Consider the following 22,552-nt stretch of genomic DNA (forward strand, 5'->3'; position numbering starts at 1 on the left):
TATTTTTCCTGTATCTCCGCCAGAGGATCTAACAGAGTATCATAACTATTGTTCTTTGAGATCTAATGAGCTCATAGCTATTGTTCAAAAAATACTTATTACCTGATTGAATAAAATAAGCTCCTAAAGATACCTTATAATATTATATAGGACTTTATATTGTCAGGGTGTTTTTATAACACTGTTAATACTTAATCCATATAATAGTCACAGAAAATAGGTAGAACAGATATTATCTTCATTTTTTAGGTAATAACACTGAGTTTAAATTACACTGTGGCTTGCCCAAGGATTCTTGGTAAGTAGCATTATTGACCCCACCCCCAACCCCTGCCATTCCAGTCCATTGTCCATTCTCTGTCAGGCTGCCAAAAATAATTTTCTTTTGAGACAGGGTGTTGCTCTGTCACGCAGGCTGGAGAGCAGTGGCACAATCATAGCTCACTACAGCCTCGACCACCTGGGCTCAAGCGATCCTCCCACCTCAGCCTACTGAGTAGCTTGGAATATAGATGTGCACCACCACATCCAGCTGATTTTTCCACTTTGGATAGAGATGAAGTTTCGCCATGTCTCCCAGTCTGGTCTCAAACTCCTGGGCTCAGCCAGTCCTCCCCCCTCAGCCTCCCAAAGTGCTGGGATTACAGACATGAGCCACTGTGCCCAGCAATATTTTCATATCAAAGATGAGATTGCATCACTCCCTTATTTAAAACCTTCCAACAGTTTCCCATTTTACATAGAATGAAATCCTGCAAAACCGCCACATTCAGCATACTCCAGGTACAGTGGCCTTCTTTAGCTTCAGCAGTCTTAGTTTGCCAAGCTTGTTGCTAGTCTGGGGCCTCTGCACTTGAATGTTCTACCCCTGGAACTTCACATGGCTTGTGCCTTCTTACCCTTGAAATCTCAACTCAAATATCACCTCCTCATTGAGGAAGTAATACCTACGTAAATTAACTCCCCTCCCTTGTCACACTTCATCATATCATCCTGTTTTATTTTCTGTATGGCACCTATTAATATCTCAAATTAGGCTGGGCATGGTAGTGCATGCCTGTAATCCCAGCACTTTGGGAGGCCAAGGCGGGTGGATCATGGATCACTTGAGATCACAATTTCAAGGCAAGCCTGGCCAACATGATGAAACCCTATCTCTACTAAAAGTACAAAAAGTTAGCTGGGCATAGTGGTGCATGCCTGTAATCCCAGCTAAGAGTAACTGAGGCACAAAAATAGCTTGTACCCAGGAGGTGGAGGTTGAAGTGAGCCAAGACTGCACCACTGTACCCCAGCCTGTGCAACAGAGCAAGATTTTATATCAAAATATATATGTATTATATATATATTTTATATATATATCGAAATATACATATATTTTATATATATCGAAATATATATATTTTATATATATTGAAATATATATATCAAATTAGCTTGTTTTATATTTGTTACTAATGTATTGTCTATCCCCACTAGAATGTTGGCCTCATAAAAGCAGTTTTTATCCTATTCACATCTGTATTCCCAGTCCCTAATAAAGTACCTGACACATGGTAGAATCTTAATAAATATTTATTAAATAAAATAGCTAAGCCCAAATTAGACTAAAACTATGGCTTTTTTGCTCCTAATCCAGTGTCCTTCCCATGAACATTTAGTTTTTCCAACTTTTTGTGGAAGCACTTACACCTTTGGAACTACAGTAAGAATTTGTGTTCAGAATAATGACATTAAGATGTGCTGTAGGATTCTCTATTATCAAAGAAAAATTTTATTCAGTTCAATAAACTAAACTAATTAAAGCAGGGATGTCATGGCATATTATTATATTAATACATTTAGAAAGATTTCCAAATAAAAAGACTGCTTTTTCTTTAGTTAACTAGAAAATTAAATTAACTCAGAGCTCTTTATGCCTCAAAAGTCCTTGTTAATTAGGATTGTTCTATAAATCTCTATTATTAGCAGAGTTCATCATCTGTTTTATTGCCCTGTTTATTAGGGCAGTCTGAGCAGGGTGTCTTTGCTCACATCCTGATATGTGTGTCCTAGTGAAAAGAAAAGCATTTCTGGATTCTCATTTTTTCCCTATTCCTTGATATAGGCATATTTCATGCTGTTAGTATAACAATTTAGTTTCCTTCTATCAGTTCTCTCTATAAAGCTGGAATGATATTATTGACCTATGAAGCAAAATAATTAAATTTAAGGTCTGTTTAAAAGAATTAATGCTTTGTGACATTGTTTATAATAATAGAAGATTGAAAATACCCTAAAAGTCCATCAGTAAAGGATTGGTTAAATAAATTATACTGTATCCATGTAATGGACTATTATGCAACAATAAAAAATAATGAGGACATTCTCTGTTTACCAATATAGAAAGATACCAAGATTTTAAAATATGATCCAGAGTAGCCTAGATAGTATGATACCTTTCTTTGTGTGGGTGAGGGGAGGAAAAAAATAAGAATGTAGTTTATTGTATATGCATAGAAAAATTCTAGAAGGGTATATAAGAAAGCAATAACAGTGATAACCAGATTGGGAAGTAGAAGGAGCAGAAACCAGCTGAAGGGTAGAGATGAGGAGAGGGAGATTTTATAACATAGCTTTTCATATGTTTTATATTTTTGAATCATACGAATGCATTACCTACTCAAAAAGTTAAATTAAAAGCAAGCACAACTAAAAGTAATATGTGGCCAGGTGTGTTGCCTCATGCCTTTAATCCCAGCACTTTGGGAGACCAAGGTGGGCAGATCACTTGGGGTCAGAAGTTCAAGACCAGCCTGGCCAACATAGTGAAACCCCGTTTCTACTAAAATACAAAAATTAGCCAGGCATGGTGGTACGTACCTGTAGTCCCAGCTACTCAGGAGGCTGAGGAAGGATATCGCTTGAACCTGGGAGGTGAAAGTTGCAGTGAGCCAGGATCGTGCCACTGCACTCCAGCCTGGGCAACACAGCAAAACTCCGTCTCAAAAAAAAAAAGTAATATGTGATTCTGGACTGAATTCTGTACCAGATGAAAAATATTGTCATAAAATGCATTAGGACAATTAAGAAAATTGGACTGTGGACTATAGATTAGATTAAAATGTTGTTTTCTGTGTTTATCAACTATAACCTGGCTAACAGAATATCATCACTCTTAGGAAATACACACCAAAGTAAGTATTAAGGGGTAAAAGGCATAATATATACCACAAATGCTAAAAAAGTTTGAAAGAATAAATAATGTTATATATATCGGAGGAATGATCAACTAAATGTGGCAAAATGTTAAAAAATGGTAAATCTGGATAAATGTTGCATAGAAGCTGTATTTTTCTGGGAACTTTTCTGTTAATGTAAAATTATTTCTAAATAGTTTTTTAAAAGAAACAAACAAAAACATTTTAATACTATGGAGATTACCTTATTATAAGCAATGGCTAAGATACAGGAGCCTCTTACAAGAATGTGAAGGGTTCTGGTTTTTACATAGTCATACATTTCACTTTCTGGAGAAGTTTTTACCATCACTTTTCTGTTTCTTCCATGCCTATTGATGCTGGGTCAGAGGCAGTGGCAGGGGTAGTGACTGCATTTTACCTTGAGGTTGAAAAAACACCAGGCCAAGTGTGGTGATTCATGCCTGGTGTTTAGGAGGCTGAGGCAGGAGGATCACTTGAAGCCAAGGGCTCAAGACCAGCCTGGAGAACAAAGCAAGACCCCGTCTCCACAAAAAAATTTAAAAATTAGCCAGGTATGTTGGCTTGCACCTGTAGTCATAGCTGCTTAGGAGGCTGAGGCAGGAGGATCCTTTTAGCCCAGGAGTTTGAGGCTACAGTGAACCATGATCACATCACTGCACTCCAGCCTGGGAGGCAGAGCGAGACCTTAGCTCTTGAAAGAGAGAGAGAGAGAGAGACAGAGAGAGAGAGAGACAGAAGGAGAATGAAGAAAGGAAGGAAAAGGAAGAGAGAGAAAAGAAAGAAAGAAAAACACCTGCCTACCTGCCTTTCAACCTGCTGGATCACCTTCAGTTGTATCTTCTCAACAGTTTAGGACATCAACAAAACAATAACAATGTGGCATTTTAAAAATACTTTGAACAAAATTTTCTAAGGATATCGTGAGGTTGTATGTATCTAGTGCTAAAATATATAGTTAATTTAGTGGAGGTAAAACTGCAGAAACATTTAATTGTTTGGCATTGAGTGACTGGATTTTTATTATTGTTCAATTAGATATTGTGGCAGTTGTAGAAACTTAACCATCTCTACTATAATTGACTTTCATTATTGATGCATGAAGATGTTTTTATTCTAACTAGATTGGCCTCGTAAGTGATTAGGTAGTGAAGCTTGTCTCATATTTAAGTGAAGAGTAAATTATTTGTATGAAGTGTCTAGAGAATGCCTAAAATTGATTATTTTGTATTCTAGGTCAGCTAAATTTTATTGTTTTGAATGAAGGCACTCTGCAGTCTTATCTAATAAATGACACAAAACAAATCTGTTATCAACTGAATTGTTAGTGTTTGTTTCCTGTCTGCTTGGGGAAGCTTATGATTTAGTGGTTTTTTAGAAATCCAGAAAGTAGGAATAATAATTATTCCCAACCCTTTTCCTTCTCACTGTAGAAAAAGTTTGTGAAGAATTGAGAAATAAATGCTATGAATAATCTTAAGCTCTTAGGTAGAAGTAATTGATCAAAACTAACCGGGTCATTTTTCTACAATTAGTGCAGAAAGCTAGTTTTTACTAATTGTTCCCACAGCTACTCCAGGCCCATTTCATGTCTAAGAAAACTAGGTCCCAGTGAGAGTCATGTGAGTGTCTTAGGCTTCATTGGTTAAATAACGTCCTTACCTGTAAGTGTATATTCAGATTTAGTGAATGTACTTCATGTGTTCATATAATAAATTTCCTAGAATAGCTATGAAATAGGTCATGCCAGTAAAAACTGTTAGTTTTGTGACTTTTTTTTTTTTTTTTTTTGAGACTGAGTCTCACTGTTGCCCAGGCTGGAGTGCAGTGACGTGATCTCTGCTCACTGCAACCTCTGCTTCCCAGATTCAAGCGATTCTCGTGCCTCAGCCTCCCAGGTAGCTAGGATTACAGGCACATGCCACCACGCCCAGCTAATTTTTGTATTTTTAATAGAGACAGGGTTTTACCATGTTGGCGAGGCTGGTCTCAAACTCCTGACCTCAAGTGATCCACCCACCTCAACCTCCCAAAGTGCTGGGATTACAGGCGTGAGCCACTGTGCCCGGCCGTGACTTTTTATATAGATCTGTAAACCAGCTTAAGTCATTTGAAAATGAGAGCATACTAAAAATGTAATAAAACATAAATATTATTGAAGATTTTTCAGAGTCATCATTTTGAAAGGAGTTCTTGTGGTTCTTTAGATAATAGAAAATAATGAAAACTGAGTTAATGACACATCTTTTGCATGTATGATATTCTTATATATTTATTTGTACTGATAAGTATAAAAAGGTAGAAAATAATTCTACTTTGTATTTCAGGAAATTGAACTTCATATGACAACTAAGGATAAAGTATCTCAATGATGTATATATATATATAATCCACAAAAAAGCATTATAAAGCTGCATTTATGTAGAATTTTCAGCAATTTAGATCAATAAGTCATGATTCTTTTTTTTTTTTTTTTTTTTCTCCAAGAGGGAGTCTCACTCTGTCGCCCAGGCTGGAGTGTAGTGGTGCGATCTTGGCTCACTGCAACTCCACTTCCTGGGTTTAAGCAATTCTCCTGCCTCAGCCTCCAGAGTAGCTGGGATTTCAGGCAGGCACCACCACGACTGGCAAATTTTTTTTTGTATTTTTAGTGGAGCCGGGATTTTACCATGTTGCCCAGGCTGGCTGAACTCCTGACCTCGTGATCTGCCCACCTCCACCTCCCAAAGTGCTAGGATTACAGGTGTGAGCCACCATGCCTGACCAGAAATCATGATTCTTAAAAATAAAATTCAAAGTAATCTCTTCCGTTGTCGATTAGGTTCTGTTCATAAATAAATATGCAGTCAAAAATAAATAATTGTTTTCAAACGAGGAGCTCAAGGAATTCTATGTAATTTTGGTGTACTTACCATTTATATATAATTATTTTCCAATCTATAAATCTAGTGATTAATTCTTATATTACCTAAAATGTTTTATAGACATGTTAGATTATTACATAATGTAAATGTATTATAAATAGTAATGGTTTCATTAACTTGAGCTCATTTTACTTATTTAGTACCTGTTTGGTTTTAGTTTATAGTTGTTATTTCCCTGTATAGTATAGCTTGTACTTGGAAGTAGTAAAACCAGATTTCTTTATAAGTATTTATGGTACAGACCTTTTCCTAAATCAGACTGCAGACCTTTCCCAAGTATTTCTAATAAAGTCTGCTTACTTTTTTTTTTGGCCTGTATAGTAGTTTGTACTATATATACTCTCTAGAAAATGTAATTCTGGATATTTGTGCCATAACTTTCAATTAATCAAAATCTTGTCAACTGCCATGTAGGCCCTCATGTTACAAAACGTGGAAAGTTCACTTACTTAAAGAGTTTGGCCGGGCATGGTGGCTCACGCCTAATCCCAGCACTTTGGGAGGCTGAGGCAGTCAGATCACTTGAGGTCAGGAGTTCAAGACCAGCCTGGCCAACATGGCAAAACCTGTCTCTACTAAAAATACAAAAATTAGCTGGGCGTGGTGGAGCACAACTATAATCCCAGCTGCTTGGGAGGCTGAGGCAGGAGAATCGCTTGAACCAGGAGGCGAAGGTTGTAGTGAGCTGAGATCACGCCACTGCACTCTAGCCTGGGCAATAGAATGAGACTCCATCTCAAAAAAACAAAGTTTAAGCCAGATACAGTGGCTCATGCCTGTAATCCTAGCTCTTTGGGAGACCAAGGCAGGAGGATTGCTTGAGCACAGGAGTTTGAAACCAGCCTGGGCAACAAAGTGAGACCCTGTCTCTACCCACCCACCCCCCCAAAAAAAAAGCAAAAAATTGACCAGCTGTGGTGCTGCATGTCTGTGGTCCCAACTACACAGGAGGCCGACAGGAGAATCCCTCGAGCCCAGGAGGTTAAGGCTGGAGTGTGTTATAATTACACAACTGCACTCCAGCCTGGATGACAGAGCAAGACCTAAAAAAAAAAAGATTTTTAAAAAGATTGACTAAGTAAATGAGTCCTCTTCTTGAATATCAATCGTTCCAGGAGAGTCTTTTCATTAACATATTTATGTCTCTTGTTGAAAGTATCCGTTAAGAGCAAGTAGCAAAAGCTAGACAGAATATGCTTTTGAAGATTCTCCATGCTCTTTATTAATACCTTTCTTAAGTTTCTCAAGATCTCCTTTTGCCTCCCTCTTGATCTTAAACGAGACTGAAGTTTATGAGTCTTTAGCCACTCTGTCCCCCCAGGGATGCAAATTTATGATTTCAGAAGTTCCAGCCCCCGATAAGAAGCACTGTCCAATTGTTTGCAGATGTATCTTGTAAGCCAGATTTCATCACAGATAAGTCCATTCCACTGTCATGTGCCGCATTTAAAGTACTAAATTAGGTTACTCTGTAGTCAAAACAAGTAAGCCCTGGTCCAGACTACGCTAGGGCAAGATCCCGTTGCACTGTCCTTTTTGTTCTGCCCATGCATTCAGTAGTAGCTTTCCCTTTTGCCAGTTGACAGATAGTGACTTCTTTGCAAAACATAACCAGATTAGGTTATTTTTAATAAACCAACTAAAATAAAGAATTCTTGACATTGGGAAGAAGTATTTTAACAGAATAATAGTAATGTTTTTATTGTGCCATTGTGATTTTCTATAAAGAAACACCCAATATTCATTTTTTATATTTTTTTAAATTTACAACACTTTAACTGTATCCAACATTTCACTGCCAGGAATATAGTCAGGCTTCAAGCTTTATTAGAAACCCATGATCCAATCCATACCAACACTTCCTTTAGTTTATGGCTTCTGTTCATTTGCACTGTCCAGAAAGGTACTGCTACCATTCGTAGTCATTCCAAAAAAAAATGTGAACTACCTAGATATAACTCTCATAAGACGTATACAGCAGCATCTGTATGCTGAAAGTTACCAAAAAAGTATTACTTGCAGATGATTTTGCACCTTAGTTCCCAAGTGCCCCTGTACAGAATATGGAGCTTATATCCTGTCTCTCTTTGAATGATGAGTGCTGAAGGAGCTTCAGATGTTACTGGGTGAGCTTGTATTGAGTGTTAACAAAGAGAAGTCATTCTGCCTTTCTTTTGCTCTAATTGCAGAAAGTGAAGTCACTGCTTTTGCTGTCTTGGATCAAGACCAGAAAGAAATTATTGATACCAATGGAGCTGGAGATGCATTTGTTGGAGGTACAGACTAATTTATTTCATTCTTACTTACAAGTAAAACATTTTAACCCTTGTTTCTACCATATAACCAAGATTTATTCATTTAATAACTTTTAATTTCTTCTTTTAAATAATTAACTTCTGAAGTTCTTTCCATATACTTCTATCATTGTCAGTATTATAAGAGGATTTTACCACAGGAAAAATTTGTGTTTGGAAAAGATAATTTGCTACTATGCTATACCCCAGTCATTTTCACAAGATTAATTGTATCTGTCAGAAAATTGCATAAACAAACTGCATCAAGTACAGTATATAGTATATTCATAGCCCTTCAGGCTTAAATGTTAACACATTTTGGTTCTTTAAAACAAGTTGTGATGAATATTAAACAGTATGCTAATAACTAAGGGTGATGTCTTTGGATGATATCCTTTGGTTAAAACATCTGTTTCAAACACACTAGTGGTTGTTTGTTATACTAAGAAGGGTTAAATTTTTGCCTATTTTTGGCTCAATAAGAACTGGCAAATTTTATATGAACTAATGATTTTGATAATGAATACTCAAAAATAAAATCGAGACAACAGAAGATTTTTGGCTTGTTGACTTAAATTGATCTAAAATCTGATTCAAAAATTCTTTTGATAAATCTAAATTCCTTCTAGTTAAGTGTAGTTAATTAAGGTAGTTTATAGTCTCTAGAAAGCTTTCACTTCCTCAAAGATACCCCAAAGGGGTGTTTCCCGGTCTCTGTTTCTTTCTCTTAACATCAAGCCAGACTAGGTTAATTTAAAAAAAAAAAAAAAAAAAAAAGCAAGCAAGTGGAGCTGACCATTGTCCCTTTTTCTCTGGAGGATAATTTGAATCATGGGAAACTTACTTAAGTTTATGTGATGGTTTTAACTTAATATTTTATTTTAATGGTCTTTTACCAACATAAATTTTTATTTTTCTTTCTCTAAAACTATTCATGCCCAGTCTTTTCTTTTTTCTTTTCTTTTTTTTTTTTTTTTTTTGAGATGGAGTCTCACTCTTTCTCCCAGGCTGGTGTGCAGTGGTGCAATCTCAGCTCACTGCAACCTCTGCCTGCCGGGTTCAAATGATTCTCCTGCCTCAGCCTCCCGAGCAGCTGGGACCACAGGTGCGTGCCTCCACACCTGGCTAATTTTTGTACTTTTAGTGGAGATGGGGTTTCGCCATATTGGACAGGCTGGTCCTGCCCAGTCTTAAATGAACTATAACCATTAGGATGCCCCATGCCCTGTATTCTTTGGAAAGAGTCTGTACTACAGACAACATTCTACTTCACTGTTATGATTGTGTTTTTTATTTCCTTGCTTGGAAAGTCTTCATTAGTGATAGTATTAGAGTACTTAGCAGCCAATTTTCCTATTTTTTACTCTTTAGAGCTATAGATGTATGTAGGCTAAAAATATTTTATTCTGAATTTAGCCACATTCTGTAATACATTAAGAAAACTCTAGTGATTTCTTGGTTAGAAATTGGTCAAACCAGGAACCTTAGTCTAGAAACTTTTAAACTTATACACTGTATGTACATTACTTAAGTACTTTAAAATCTTTAAAACATGAAGTATTCTATTTCTTTGACATTCAGTAGGACACATAATGAGGCCATCATAGATTTGATGGTGACCTAAATAGCCACTACCTCTGGCCTTGGGTTACTAGGCTTCCTGGCCCTGCAACAACAGATTCTGTTACAGACACCTAACTATCTGTAATGCTGCTGATACTAGGTGAGAACATATAGACTTTTTGAGGGAAGGAGAGGCCATTCTTAGGATACTGAGGTAGGAACAGCTAGCTACCATTTGTATTGTGGTTACAGCAATAAATAAACTACTTCATCAAAGCAATTGGGATTTTTTGTTAGAGGATTTTTCAGCCTCTTTTTATCTTACTTCATTATATTTATTGTTGGGGTATGGTTTGGTAAGCAAAAAAGAAAAAGAGTATAGAACAGAGATCCACAATCTTTTTTTTTTTTAAAGGCCAAATAGTGACTGTTTTAGGCTTTGCAAGTCATATACAGGCTGTATTGCATATCTTCTTGTTTTGTTTGCTTGCTTGTGTTTTGTTTTTTTACAGCACTTTTAATATGTAAAAACCTTTCCTAACTCTCCAGCTATACAAAAACATACCATAGGCCAGAGTTGGCCTACAGACTATAGTTGCCAAACACTTTTTAAATCATGGGCAGCTTCCTCATTTTATTCATTTCTAGCATTTCAAAGCTCCAGACACTGGATTTCACTACACATTGTTGAAATCAGAATAGAGAAAAGTGGAAGGCAGGTAGAAACTAGGCAGAACTTTACTGGTAATACAATTAGATAGCCATTTTTCTCACTTTAAACCTACTCAGTTCCCAGGGTAATCACATCCCGAAACACTGGGTCATGCAATGAGATGAACATCCTAATGTCAGTTTGTTAATGGAATACTCATGTTGCCATCTTTAGCACATTCTGTCAAATGTGAGTCAAGCTACAAAGTAATAGCAATAGATAACCTTTATACAGTACCTACTAACCAACAATATCTTAAACACTTTATATATATATATAAACTAATTTAGTGTTCACAAAAGCTTCTTGGGGGTAGATTATTTTTACCCCTACTTTACTGATGAAAAAAACAGAGACAAAGAAAGGTGAGATAATGTGCCCATAGTCTCATGGCTAGAGAGTAGCAGAGCCAGGATTCAAACCTAGAAAGCCTGGCTCCAAAGTCAGTGCTTTTACTCACCACACTAATACTGCTTCTCTAAACATTTATGTAAATCTCATCATTAAAACTGAGAACCACAGACCAGCCTTCCTGACAAAAGCTGGTTTTGCCAGAGAATCTTCCTGTTATCTGAGTAGATCACTTCATTTATTGAAAGGGATCTTTTGTAATCTGACAGGGTTCTGAGGACTCTAAGGTAAGATTGTTGAGGAAAAGAAAGAAAAACTGAAAGGGAAGAGAATCCAAGAACTGCAGTCCCTGGTGAGTTTGAACCAAGAGCTTTTTGCTCAGCAGTAGAATCGATTGCACTACAGAGATACAGAAAGCCAAATGATAAACTTGCTTAGTTAGCATGGACTCTGAATAAGAGAGTTATATGAATCAGCTGTTTAATAGTGAAGCGGGATATTTCCCTAAGCCCTTCTCAGGCAGAAACTGTGGTGTGTGGGCGCTGGAACTAGCCGGCCACTTTGGTGCCAGCAGGAGCAAACTTCACTCACTCACTTCTCCACCGCTCACAGGAGGGGGAGCACACGTGAGCAGGTGCAGGAGCTGGGCTGAGCACTTTTGGGCACTGGTAAGAGCGAACTCTATACCAGACCAGTGGCAGCATCTAAGGGAAGGTGCCCATGACCCCTGGATCCCCAGAAGAAGCGTTACAGTGCCCTTTTAGCTTTGCTGTCTGTAGACAGCTTAAGCGTTAATAGCTCAGTGGAGTGACCCTCCATTGTCACCAGTGTGACAGCCCTTTGCACCCACACTAATGGCACCCGAGTTCTTGTCCGGTGTCCAGGATAAATGAGGTCACACAAACGAATTGGAGATGGTAAATGCAGGGGATTTTATTGCCGATGAAAGTGGCTCTCAACAGGAAGGAGAGCTGAAAGGGGGATGGACCAGGAAGATAATCCCTTGGAGTCCAGTCATCCCCAGCCAGACTCCTCTCCAAAGCTATGCCATCAAGCTGTCCCTCTGAAGTCAAGCTGCTTCTCTCTGATGTCCAACCATGGTCTCCAACATCCAGCTGCTTCTCCTCTTCTCCTTTCTCTGTCGACTGAGCCTGGGGTTTTTATGGCCACAAGATTGTGGGTGGGGTGGGCCATGGGTGATTTTGGAAAAGGCAACATTTGAGCAGGAAAACAAGGATGTAAATTCTCACTTCAGTCCATGGTATTAGGCTTTTTGGCTTTAAGATGGGGCACTCACCAGAGACCTACCCTCTCCTGCCCAGAAATTTGCCTGCCTCCTGTCCCTATCAATAGCACCCATCTAACAGCCTGATGCATCTATCTTGCAACAGAAATGGTCTTGTTAGGTGGAAATACTAAAAGATCCATTGGTTAAAACCCCCTGCTCCCTCTCCACACCAGCAGGAGCCTTTCTACTGGCATTAGAAATAACAGCTGTTGGCTTGACACAGTGGCTCACACCTGAAATCCTAGCACTTTGAGAGGTCAAGGCAGACGGATCACTTGAGGCCAGGAATTTGAGACCAGCCTGACCAACATGGTGAAACTCTGTCTCTACTAAAAATACAAAAAATTAGCCGGGCATGTTAACATGCACTTGTAGTCCCAGCTACTCGGGAGGCTGAGGCCCTGCCCATATGGAAAAATTAACAAAATGGATCAAAGACTTAAATGTAAGTACTAAATCAGCCAGGTGTGGTGGGAAATCATGCCTGTAATCCCAGCACTTTGGGAAGCCGAAGCAGGTGGATCACTTGAGGCCAGGAGTTTGAAACCAGCCTGGCCAACATGGTGAAACCCCATCTCTACTAAAAATAGAAAAATTAGCCGGGCATGGGAAGTCCCAGCAACTTGGGTGGCTGAGGCAGGAGATTCACTTGAACCCAGGAGGCAGAGGTTGCAGTGAGTCAAGATCTTGCTACTGCACTCCAGCCTGGGTGACAGAGTGAGACCCTGTCTCAAAAAAATTAATTAATTAATTAAAAAAATAACAGTTGTCGACTCCTTCCACCTTGGGAATGAATCTCAGGCAGTGGCAACTTTTACATTTACTATGTAGTTTATTTTTCTTTGCTTCATTGCCTAATTAACATATCTTCTTTCTGATTGACACATTCTATCTTTGGATGGTTAATATATTCATCCTGTAACTTTCAAGTTTTGCTGGCCTGAGTATTTCTGTCTTTTGTGACTTTGCATATCTATATTTTGGTCCACTTTGTGGTAATTTAACTCTCTGAAGGACAATAATTTTCTTTGCATAAATTTCAAGTTTTGGATAAAGTATCACTCCAGCTACCATGTGCTAATTATCTATATCAGTACCAGAGTGCCATGTGTTCCTTTAGCCAGCTAAAAAGATATATGACTACATCATGGATTTTCATGTATAATTTAAAAATGAGTAACCCAAATGTACATAAATTAAATTAAATTAAATTCATAGTTCCATCTCACGGGTTTAGTGACAGTAACAAATCCCTCCAGCCTCTACAAGCATCGCTCCTTGTTCTATTTGGAGGTCTTAAGCACTTTGTGATATTTGCTCTTTATTTGTCACTGCCCAGCCCTGATAGAACTAATCTTTTCACATTCTTCCTCAAAAGCCCAAGTGCTAGGATTGTACTCTTGGAAATGGAGACAATTCTATAATCTCTAAGTATGATTTCCTAATTTCCTAGGTCAGGAAAGAATTTCTTCCTGTTGTCCCGCTGTGCTTTGTCACAGCAGGTCTGCCTTTTCATTTGGAACCCTCTTTGTCACTGCCATAGTAACAAATGGAAACATTGAGAACATTTTGTGACAGGCACTGTCATTGTTCCCAGTGAAATCTCTTCCCCTGTGTCTTCCCGGTAAATGAAACTGAGAAGAAAAATCATAACAAATAACATGAAAGAGGACCTAATCAATATGTTCCCACTGGGCTGTCAATACCAGCCTGTGTTAATCTAGTATGATTTAGTCATATGTTTTATGGACGGGACCTGCAAATCATCTTTAGACTGAAAATGAGTACACCTTTGACAGATTATGTGTAGGCACTTATATACAACTCTCAGATAAAAGACTAGAGGCTTCACCCAAGAACCAACATTCTTAGAATTTAAAAAAAACAAAAAAACAAACCAAAAAAACCCTTCATTAAGTATGGTTAAGAGCCACATATAGATTAGAAGATTTTATTTTGTTGGTTTTTGTTTTGTTTTGTTTTTGTTTTTGTTTTGAGATGGAGTCTTGCTCTGTTGCCCAGGCTGAAGTGCAGTGACACAATCTCGGCTCACTGCAACATCTGCCTCCCAGGTTCAAGCAATTCTCCTGTCTCAGCCTCCCAAATAGCTAGAATTACAGGCATCCGCCACCACGCCTGGCTAATTTTTGTATTTTTAGTAGAGATGGAATTTTGCCATGTTGGCCAGGCTGGTCTCAAACTCCTGACCTCAGGTGATCCACCTGCCTCAGCCTCCCAAAGCACTGGATTTACAGGCATGAGCCACCGTGCCTGGCCAAAATATTTTATTTGGAATGATAATAAAGTAACTGTGCTGCCTCATAATACTTTTTTTGGAGGGGGAGATCGGGTCTCATTCTGTCACCTAGGCTGGAGTGCAATAGCACGATCGTAGCTCACTGCAGCCTCAAACTCCTGGGCTCAAGCCATCCTCCCACCTCAGTCTCCCGAGTAGCTGGGACTACAGGGCTTTTAAAAAATTTTTTTGTAGAGACAGAGTCTCACTCTGTTACCCAGTCTGGTCTTAAACTCTTGGCCTCAAGCAGTCCTCCTGCCTAGGACTCCCAAAGTGCTGGATTACAATTCATTAAAATGACAATTCATTTGGGATTACAGACATGAGCCACCACCCCCAGCCAGAATACTCTTGATTTTAAAAATCGTCACAACAGCTTCAGCAGAAAAAATGTATTACCCTTAAAAATACTACCTATAATATGCAAATGACTCTGAAAACCACTTAGCAATCACAATGCAAATAATTCTCCTATTTCCCATCTAATAAAAAGGAACACTAATTTCACTCTCTAGGCTGGGAGCAGTGGCTCACACCTGTAATCCCAGCACATTGGGATGCCAAGGCAGGTGGATAGCTTGAGCTCAGCAGTTCAAGACCAGCCTGGACAACGTGGCAAAACCCTATTTCTACCAAAAATAAAAAAATTAGCTGGGCATGGTGGCATAAGCCTGTGGTTCCAGCTACTCAGGAGGCTGAGGTGGGAGGATTGGTGGAGGCTGGGAAGTCGAAGCTGCAGTGAGCTGTGATTGCACCCCTGCACTCCAGGCTGGGTGACAGAGCGAGATCCTGTCTCAAAAACAAACAGAAAACAATTTTATTCTCTAATTCATGTTTAGAAAAGAACATTGGTTTAAAAAAAAATTTTAAAGAGTTGTTTTCAGAATAAGGATGGCACTTCCTCTTCACATGGCACCTATCTATACTTCTGAGAACCATAAAGACTCTCTAATTATCTTCATATTTTCTATCCTCACCTTGTTTCTTTGGTCCCAAACATTTATAGCTTCCTCCCCCATTCTTCTTAATTGCTGCTTCATTGTGCTGTGCATAGAAGTGGTGCAGAATTCTCGGGATTTTTTTTTTCTACACTACCCCCTTCCTTTGCTCTCCATCTCAGAAGGCTAGAAGACAACTTGGTAAGTGTTGAATATATTGTTTCTCAGACTTCTTCACACAAAAACCAAAACCTTCATATGACCCATGTCTGCTGAGGATTTACTTGATGGTGAGCAAGATGACAGCTGCCCACTGCTAAACAACCCGATGTCAACAACTCTTTTTCTTGTCTTTCTGCTCTAATGGGACATTTTCTCTGTTTTATTTCTTGAGCAGAAATTTTTCTTAAAACCATCAAATGAACTGTGGAATTGGCTTGGTCATTAGGAATATGAAACAGACCAGGCGTGGTGGCTCACACCTGTAATCCCAACAGTAATCCCAACACTTTGGGAGGCAGAGGCAGGAGGATCACATGAGGCCAGGATTTCAAGACCAGCCTGGACAGCACAGTGAGACCCCAGTCTCTACAAAAAAAAAAAAAAAAAAAAAAAAGCCAAGCAGGGTGGCATGTGCCTGTAGTCCCAACTACTTAAGAGACTGAGGTGGGAGGATCGCTTTAGCCCAGAAAGTTGAGGCTGCAGTGAGCTGAGGTCACGCCACTGCACTACAGTCTGGGCAACAGAGGGAGACACTGTCTCTACAAAAAAAAAAAAAGGATATGAAACATTCATCACAGATAGTAGTTCAAGTTCACGCAAGATAAGGGAAGAGAGAGCTATACCCTTGCACAGTGATAGGATACTTTATTACATGCTACACTAGTGTTATACATCCAGAGTCTCAGTCAAGCTGAAGCTAGACCAGCACCAAATTTCATAAACACTGTCTGTGATTATTTGAGCCTTCGTTAGTTAAAAAAATGTAAAGATTATCCTCTCCAGCCATGATTTTAAAAAAAGAGAGAAATCACTTTAGTTTATGTGAAATGCAGGATGATTTTAGAGTGAAGCCTGTAATTTCTCATCAACACAAATGTTCCCTCAAAGACCTAATATCCTGAATGGCCTCCATCTAGAAGCAATTGTAAATAGATAATGGAATTGAAAGGACTTTATCTTCTGGGAATGTGGATAAGACACAGACAGTCTGAACCATGTAGGCTATCAGACTCCAAACCTCAGATGTGAACCTTACGTTTCTTATATTTGATGATTACTGAGAAATATTTATTCTAAGAAAATGATGTTGATATGGAAATTTTTATTTAGTTGCAGAGGTCCACAGGAAATGTCATAAGTAAAATTTCTGAAGTTCATTTTCTTAAACAGAATTGTGACATAACAAAATATATGTGTGTCAGTTCCCTGACCTAGAATATTGGTAAGCCAATTGGAAGTAATTTGAATCCTATAATTCTCTCAGCTGCTATTACATGAATCTGGTCAATTTTACATGTCATATCTGTCTGATACATCCAACATGTATCAGTTAGCTTTTACTGCATAACTAACCACTTTCAAAACCTAGTTACCTAAAATAACAGCTCATTTATTTAGCTCCACAAATCTGTGGGTTGACAGCTGGGCCTGTGCTTACCTGGACAGTTCCTCTGGCCTTAGAGTGTTGAGAGATTAAGTAATTTGCCCAAGATCATATTGAAAGCTAAGATTCAAACTCAAAATTTGGCCTCAAAGTTCTTAGCCCTAGCCATTTTGCTATACTCCCTTTTATTACTACAACATCTTACCTTCCTCTCTAAAGGAGGAGAAATAGCCAAAGTGGTTTTATAAACACTGGTCTGTAGACTGGTACCTGTCTATGACATAAGAGTTTTCATCAGTCCATATCAAAATGTAAAAAGGCAGGGGCAAGAAAGTAAATTTCTATAAAACTAAATGTATTCGGTTTTAAATCTTGCCCTTCCTACTTTGAGGGAGTTAAATTTTCTTTCTTTATGAATAATGTTGGTAATAGTGGATTTTTAAAAAATGTTCTTATCTAGCAGAATTAAAGTTTGCCAGCTCTGTGTTTATCCCTAAAATCTTTTGGGCAAGTTTCAATGTTCTATGAAATCCCAAAATCTGGGATTCACTGATCAACCATATTTTTTCATAAATTCTACAAAATTATTTGGCCAGTTTTTTTTTTAATGCCACTAAAAGATTAGTGATGACTTGAATGCTGTTCATGTTGGGCTTTTCTAATATCTGACCCATTTCTTCATATAAAGAAGATGAGTATAGGCCACGCACAGGGGCTCATGCCTGTAATCCCAGAACTGTGGGAGGCTGAGACAGGTTGATCACTTGAGGTCAGGAGTTCGAGACCAGCCTGACCAACATGGTGAAAGCCCATCTCTACTAAAATACAAAAATTAGCAAGGTGTGGTGGTGGGTGCCTATAATCCCAGCTACTTGGGAGGCTGAGGCTGGAGAATCGCTTGAACCCAGGAGGCAGAGGTTGCAGTGAGCTGGGATGGCGCCACCACACTCTAGCCTGGGCAACAGAGCAAGACTCCATCCCAAAAAACAAAATAAAATAAAAAGTAAACAAGACAAGTATAGAACTGTAAGTTCTATAATTACTGTTAAAAGATGAGTACAGGCCACGCATGGTGGCTCACGCCTGTAATCCCAGCACTTTGGGAGGCCAAGACGGGCGGATCACGAGGTCAGGAGATCGAGACCATCCTGGCCAGCATGGTGAAACCCCGTCTCTACTAAAAATACAAAAAAATTAGCCAGGCGCAGTGGCAGACGCCTGTAGTCCCAGCTACTCAGGAGGCTGAGGCAGGAGAATGGTGTGAACCTGGGAGGCACAGCTTGCAGTGAGCCGAGATCGCGCCACTGCACTTCAGCCTGGACGACAGAGCAGGACTCCATCTCAAGAAAAAAAAAAAAAAAGCCGGGCACGGTGGCTCACTCCTGTAATCCCAGCACTTTGGGAGGCCGAGGCGGGCAGATCACCTGAGGTCGGGAGTTCGAGACCAGCCTGACCAACGTGGAGAAACACCGTCTCCACTAAAAATACAAAATTAGCCAGGCGTGGTGGCACATGCCTATAATCCCAGCTACTAGGGAGGCTGAGGCAGGAGAATCGCTTGAACCTAGGAGGCAGAGGTTGCGGTGAGCTGAGATTGTGCCATTGCACTCCAGCCTGGGCAACAAGAGTGAAACTCCGTCTCAAAAAGAAAAAAAAAAAAACAGATGAGTACAGAGCAATAAGTATAATATGATGTGTTTTGTATTTTGTTAAAAATGGTCTTATGTGTGTATGTTGTATGTATACTTATAAAAGTTCCAGGAAGAAACACTCCAAACATCTAACAGCGTATGTACTTGGAGGTGGATGAATGAAATAATCACTTTCCACTCTGTATGTCTGAATTTTTTTTTTTTTTTTTTTTTACAATTTGCCCTTATTGACTTCGTAATTAATGTAATCTTTAAATAAATAAAATCACATGTGTGTAGCACTAAGGCAGAGCCTAGTCAACCTTAGTACCTAGCAGAAATCTTCACTGTGGTAAATAAGTCATCAGACACAACATTTCAAACTATGTGATAATTTACATGAAACGTAACCTCTGATGTTTTAAGGCTACTTATCAGGAGAGGTCTGAATAAAACAAAATTAGCAGCATGATTGTCAAATTAACGGCTACTCTCTCTTCAGATATATAAGTTCTGAAACTAGGGGTATAAACACAGGCTTTTAATTTATTTTTCATTTAATTATCCAATTAACATTGACATTTTATAGAGTTTAGATATATTTCTAGCCCACAAAGTAAATGGCAAATTAAAAACTGATTTCTGTCATCAAATGCTCTTAAAATTTTAGAACCATCCTGCTATGAGAAATTTTCAGTTGATCAAATGTAGGTTTTTGAACTGAGTTAAATAATAACAAAATTTAATAACAAAATTATCTTGCTTATGAATTAGAGCGTAAGCACAGCTTCACATAAACAATGTTACCATCATCTTATCCCAGCAGCTATTACTTTGCCCCATTGAATCTTTTGTTTTTAACTATATTGTTTAGAGTGTTCGTGCTGAAAGGAAAATTTTTAAAAATCATATTTTCTGGTTTTCAGTTTCCAGTAGTGAAACTCTTTTCAAATGAGATCTTATCTGAATCAGAATGAAATGAACCCATAAAAAAAAAAAAAAGAAAAAGAAAGAATGAAATGACATTAAACAAACTCCCATTTGTCCCTATCCACATTTTATTTGGTGGCTCATGATGTCAGGTAGGAACACCATGATCTATTCAAAAGCCCCCATTTGATGAATGAAGAACGTAAGGCCCAAAGAAAGGTAAAATGAGTTGTCCAAGGGAGTTAATTGGAAATACGAGACAAGAAGCCAGATTACTGAATTCATGATGCAGCAGTTACTTATGTTCATAATCCAAATGAAAGTTGTCAGTTAAGGCTGAGTGCGGTGGCTCATGCCTGTAATTCCAGCACTTTAAGAGGCCGACGTGGACAAATCAATTGAGGTCAGGAGTTCGAGACCAGCCAACACAACATGGTGAAACCCCGCCTCTACTAAAAACACAAAAAATTAGCCAAGCATGATGGTGGGCACCTGTAATCCCAGCTACTCGAGAGGCTGAGGCAGGAGAATTGCTTGAACCTGGGAGGCGGAGGTTGCAGTGACCCAAGATCATGCCACTGCACTCCAGCCTGGGCGACAGAGTGAGACTCCATGTCAAAAAAAAAAAAAAAAAGAAGTCAGTTAAGCCGTCTGTTATTTAGTCCTCTTGGAAACATATAGGTCAAGAGTCAATATCCCAAATGCACGGAAGGAGGGGTTTTTTGTTTTGTTTTCTTTTTTTGTCTTGATGTTTGACTTTAACAATAAACAGAAGCATATGCTAAACTTTTATTTTGGGAACCACATCAAAAGATCACACATTAGCTTTAAAATCAAATTCTGACCCAGTGTTGTATATCTATGTTCCATGAAGAAGAATGACTTTTAAAGCAGTGTTTTGAAAGTGATTAGGATGAAAGGGCATCTTATCTATATCAGTACAAAATACAATTAAGATCATTTTTAAATTGATGAGCTTTTGGTTTTGTTTTTAATTCAAATACAATGTCCCATACCATGTTAACAGAACTTAGTAAGTTTCCATTTTTAGCCACCACAAAGAAGGAATAAGAAGTTATTCTCATAGCTGTAGCTATAGGACAATAAAGTTATTCTTATAGCTACAGTACTGACCACTTGCCTGTATATTACACATTGCTTCTCAATTGCTCACTTTATGTGGGAGGGTGTGTTGTGTTGTGCTGAACTATCTTCAAGGAACCTTTGCTCTAAATTGACTTCCTGTACATGTCAACAATTAACACCATCTGACACCACTTAAGCTTTAGTTTTCTTTTCTTTTCTTTTCTTTTCTTTTTTTTTTTTTTTTTTTTTTTTGAGACGGAGTCTTGCTGTGTTGCCCAGAATGGAGTGCAGTGGTGTGATCTCAGCTCACTGCAACCTCTGCCTCCCAGGTTCGAGTGATTCTCCAGCCTCAGCCTCCCGAGTAGCTGGGACTACAGGTGTGCACAACCACTCCTGGCCAATTTTTGTATTCTTAGTAGAGACAGGGTTTCATCATATTGGCCAGAATGGTCTCTAACTCCTGACTTCAGATGATCCACCCACCTTGGCCTCCCAAAGTGCTGGGATTACAGGCGTGAGCCACTGCGCCCGGCCTGGTTTTCATTATGCAAATACCTGCTAGGTCAGACCTTACCCTGGCAGGCACAGTAGCTTTTTCAATTATTTCAAAATTTAATATTTATTATTTTCCCTGAAAAATCAGTTTTCTAAAATTTGGGTCACAAGTTGTTATTTGAGTTCATGACTAATTGTTAGGCAATATGAAGCCAAAACAAAATTTTACTAACTAGACTATGTAGAAAATACAAAAAGTTTACATCTGAGCACTTTTCAGCAGGGGGAAACCATTATTTTGTCACATCTGGATATTCTAAGCTAGCCAAATTGAAGTGGGAATTTCCTGCCAGGTGTTAGTTCTTTGAGCAACCTGTGAACATCCAAGTAAGTGAGGGGTTATGAGTCCTTGTTTGGTAGAGCTATACCCACTCTGGAAGCTTGCTCCTAACAGGCAGCAGACATTTTATATGTACTACCACCAGTCAGGAGGTTGTGCAACCTATTTGAAGTCAATATGATGTGCTCTTATTAAATGTAAAAACATCAAAGGCCTCATTTTGAATGTACAACTTCAATCTTACAGATATTATATCCAGGGTGAACACTGCATTGAAATGTCCTCCCAAATGTAGATGACAAAAATTTTGTTTCATTAATAGAAAGAAGGTAAGACTGAAACACCACAGGTATTCCAGATAACTTGGATAGGGTCGTTTTGTAAAGTCAGTGTAGACCAAAATATGTCTCTAAATATAAGGGAAATAAAGAATCTGAAATGACATGAAAAATACCAAGTATTTATATCAACCTCCTGTTCTAGATGCACATGGGAATTAGGAAGTGAAAATTTCATTCAGAAGAGCTGTGCACAAAAAGTGGAAATGCATTATTCAATTGAAACAAGTAACATTTTTAAGGGGATAAAAGACTTTCTACATGATCTCACTGGTTTTGTTGTCCTCTGTAAGGGAAAATATTGACATTTACCAGACTGTTTGCTCCAGCTTTCTGATCTCCTGCAGTTTATTTTTATAACAACCTTATCGATGGGCCTCTTACCCAGCTCTCTAGGTTTAACTGAGTTGAGTCGATTTGTTACCACAGCTTCAAGTAGCTGTTACAGAACAAGCAAGACATCCTAATAAAGCTGTAAACGTGTTTACTCAAACAGAGTATTGATTTTACTTGGAGAGGGAGAAGCCGGTTCTTAGCACAGTGTCAGGGTGGATGAATTT

The 22,552-nt window shown here is 38.6% G+C and overlaps 1 protein-coding gene across 4 annotated transcripts in view; it reads left to right on the top strand.

Annotated features, from left to right (window-relative positions):
- The window catches only part of ADK (adenosine kinase), a 584,474-nt gene that overhangs the window by 536,645 nt on the left and 25,277 nt on the right, over window positions 1-22,552 (top strand). For all 4 annotated transcript variants that reach the window (XM_032140553.2, XM_058436404.1, XM_032140580.2 and 1 more), the window contains one exon: window positions 8,314-8,400. In XM_032140553.2, coding sequence (XP_031996444.1) covers window positions 8,314-8,400 — 87 coding nt within the window. The remainder of the gene's footprint in view (window positions 1-8,313; window positions 8,401-22,552) is intronic.

Source organism: Hylobates moloch, unplaced genomic scaffold (genome assembly GCF_009828535.3).
Source record: "Hylobates moloch isolate HMO894 unplaced genomic scaffold, HMol_V3 SCAFFOLD_3, whole genome shotgun sequence".
NCBI classification, from domain to species: domain Eukaryota; kingdom Metazoa; phylum Chordata; class Mammalia; order Primates; family Hylobatidae; genus Hylobates; species Hylobates moloch.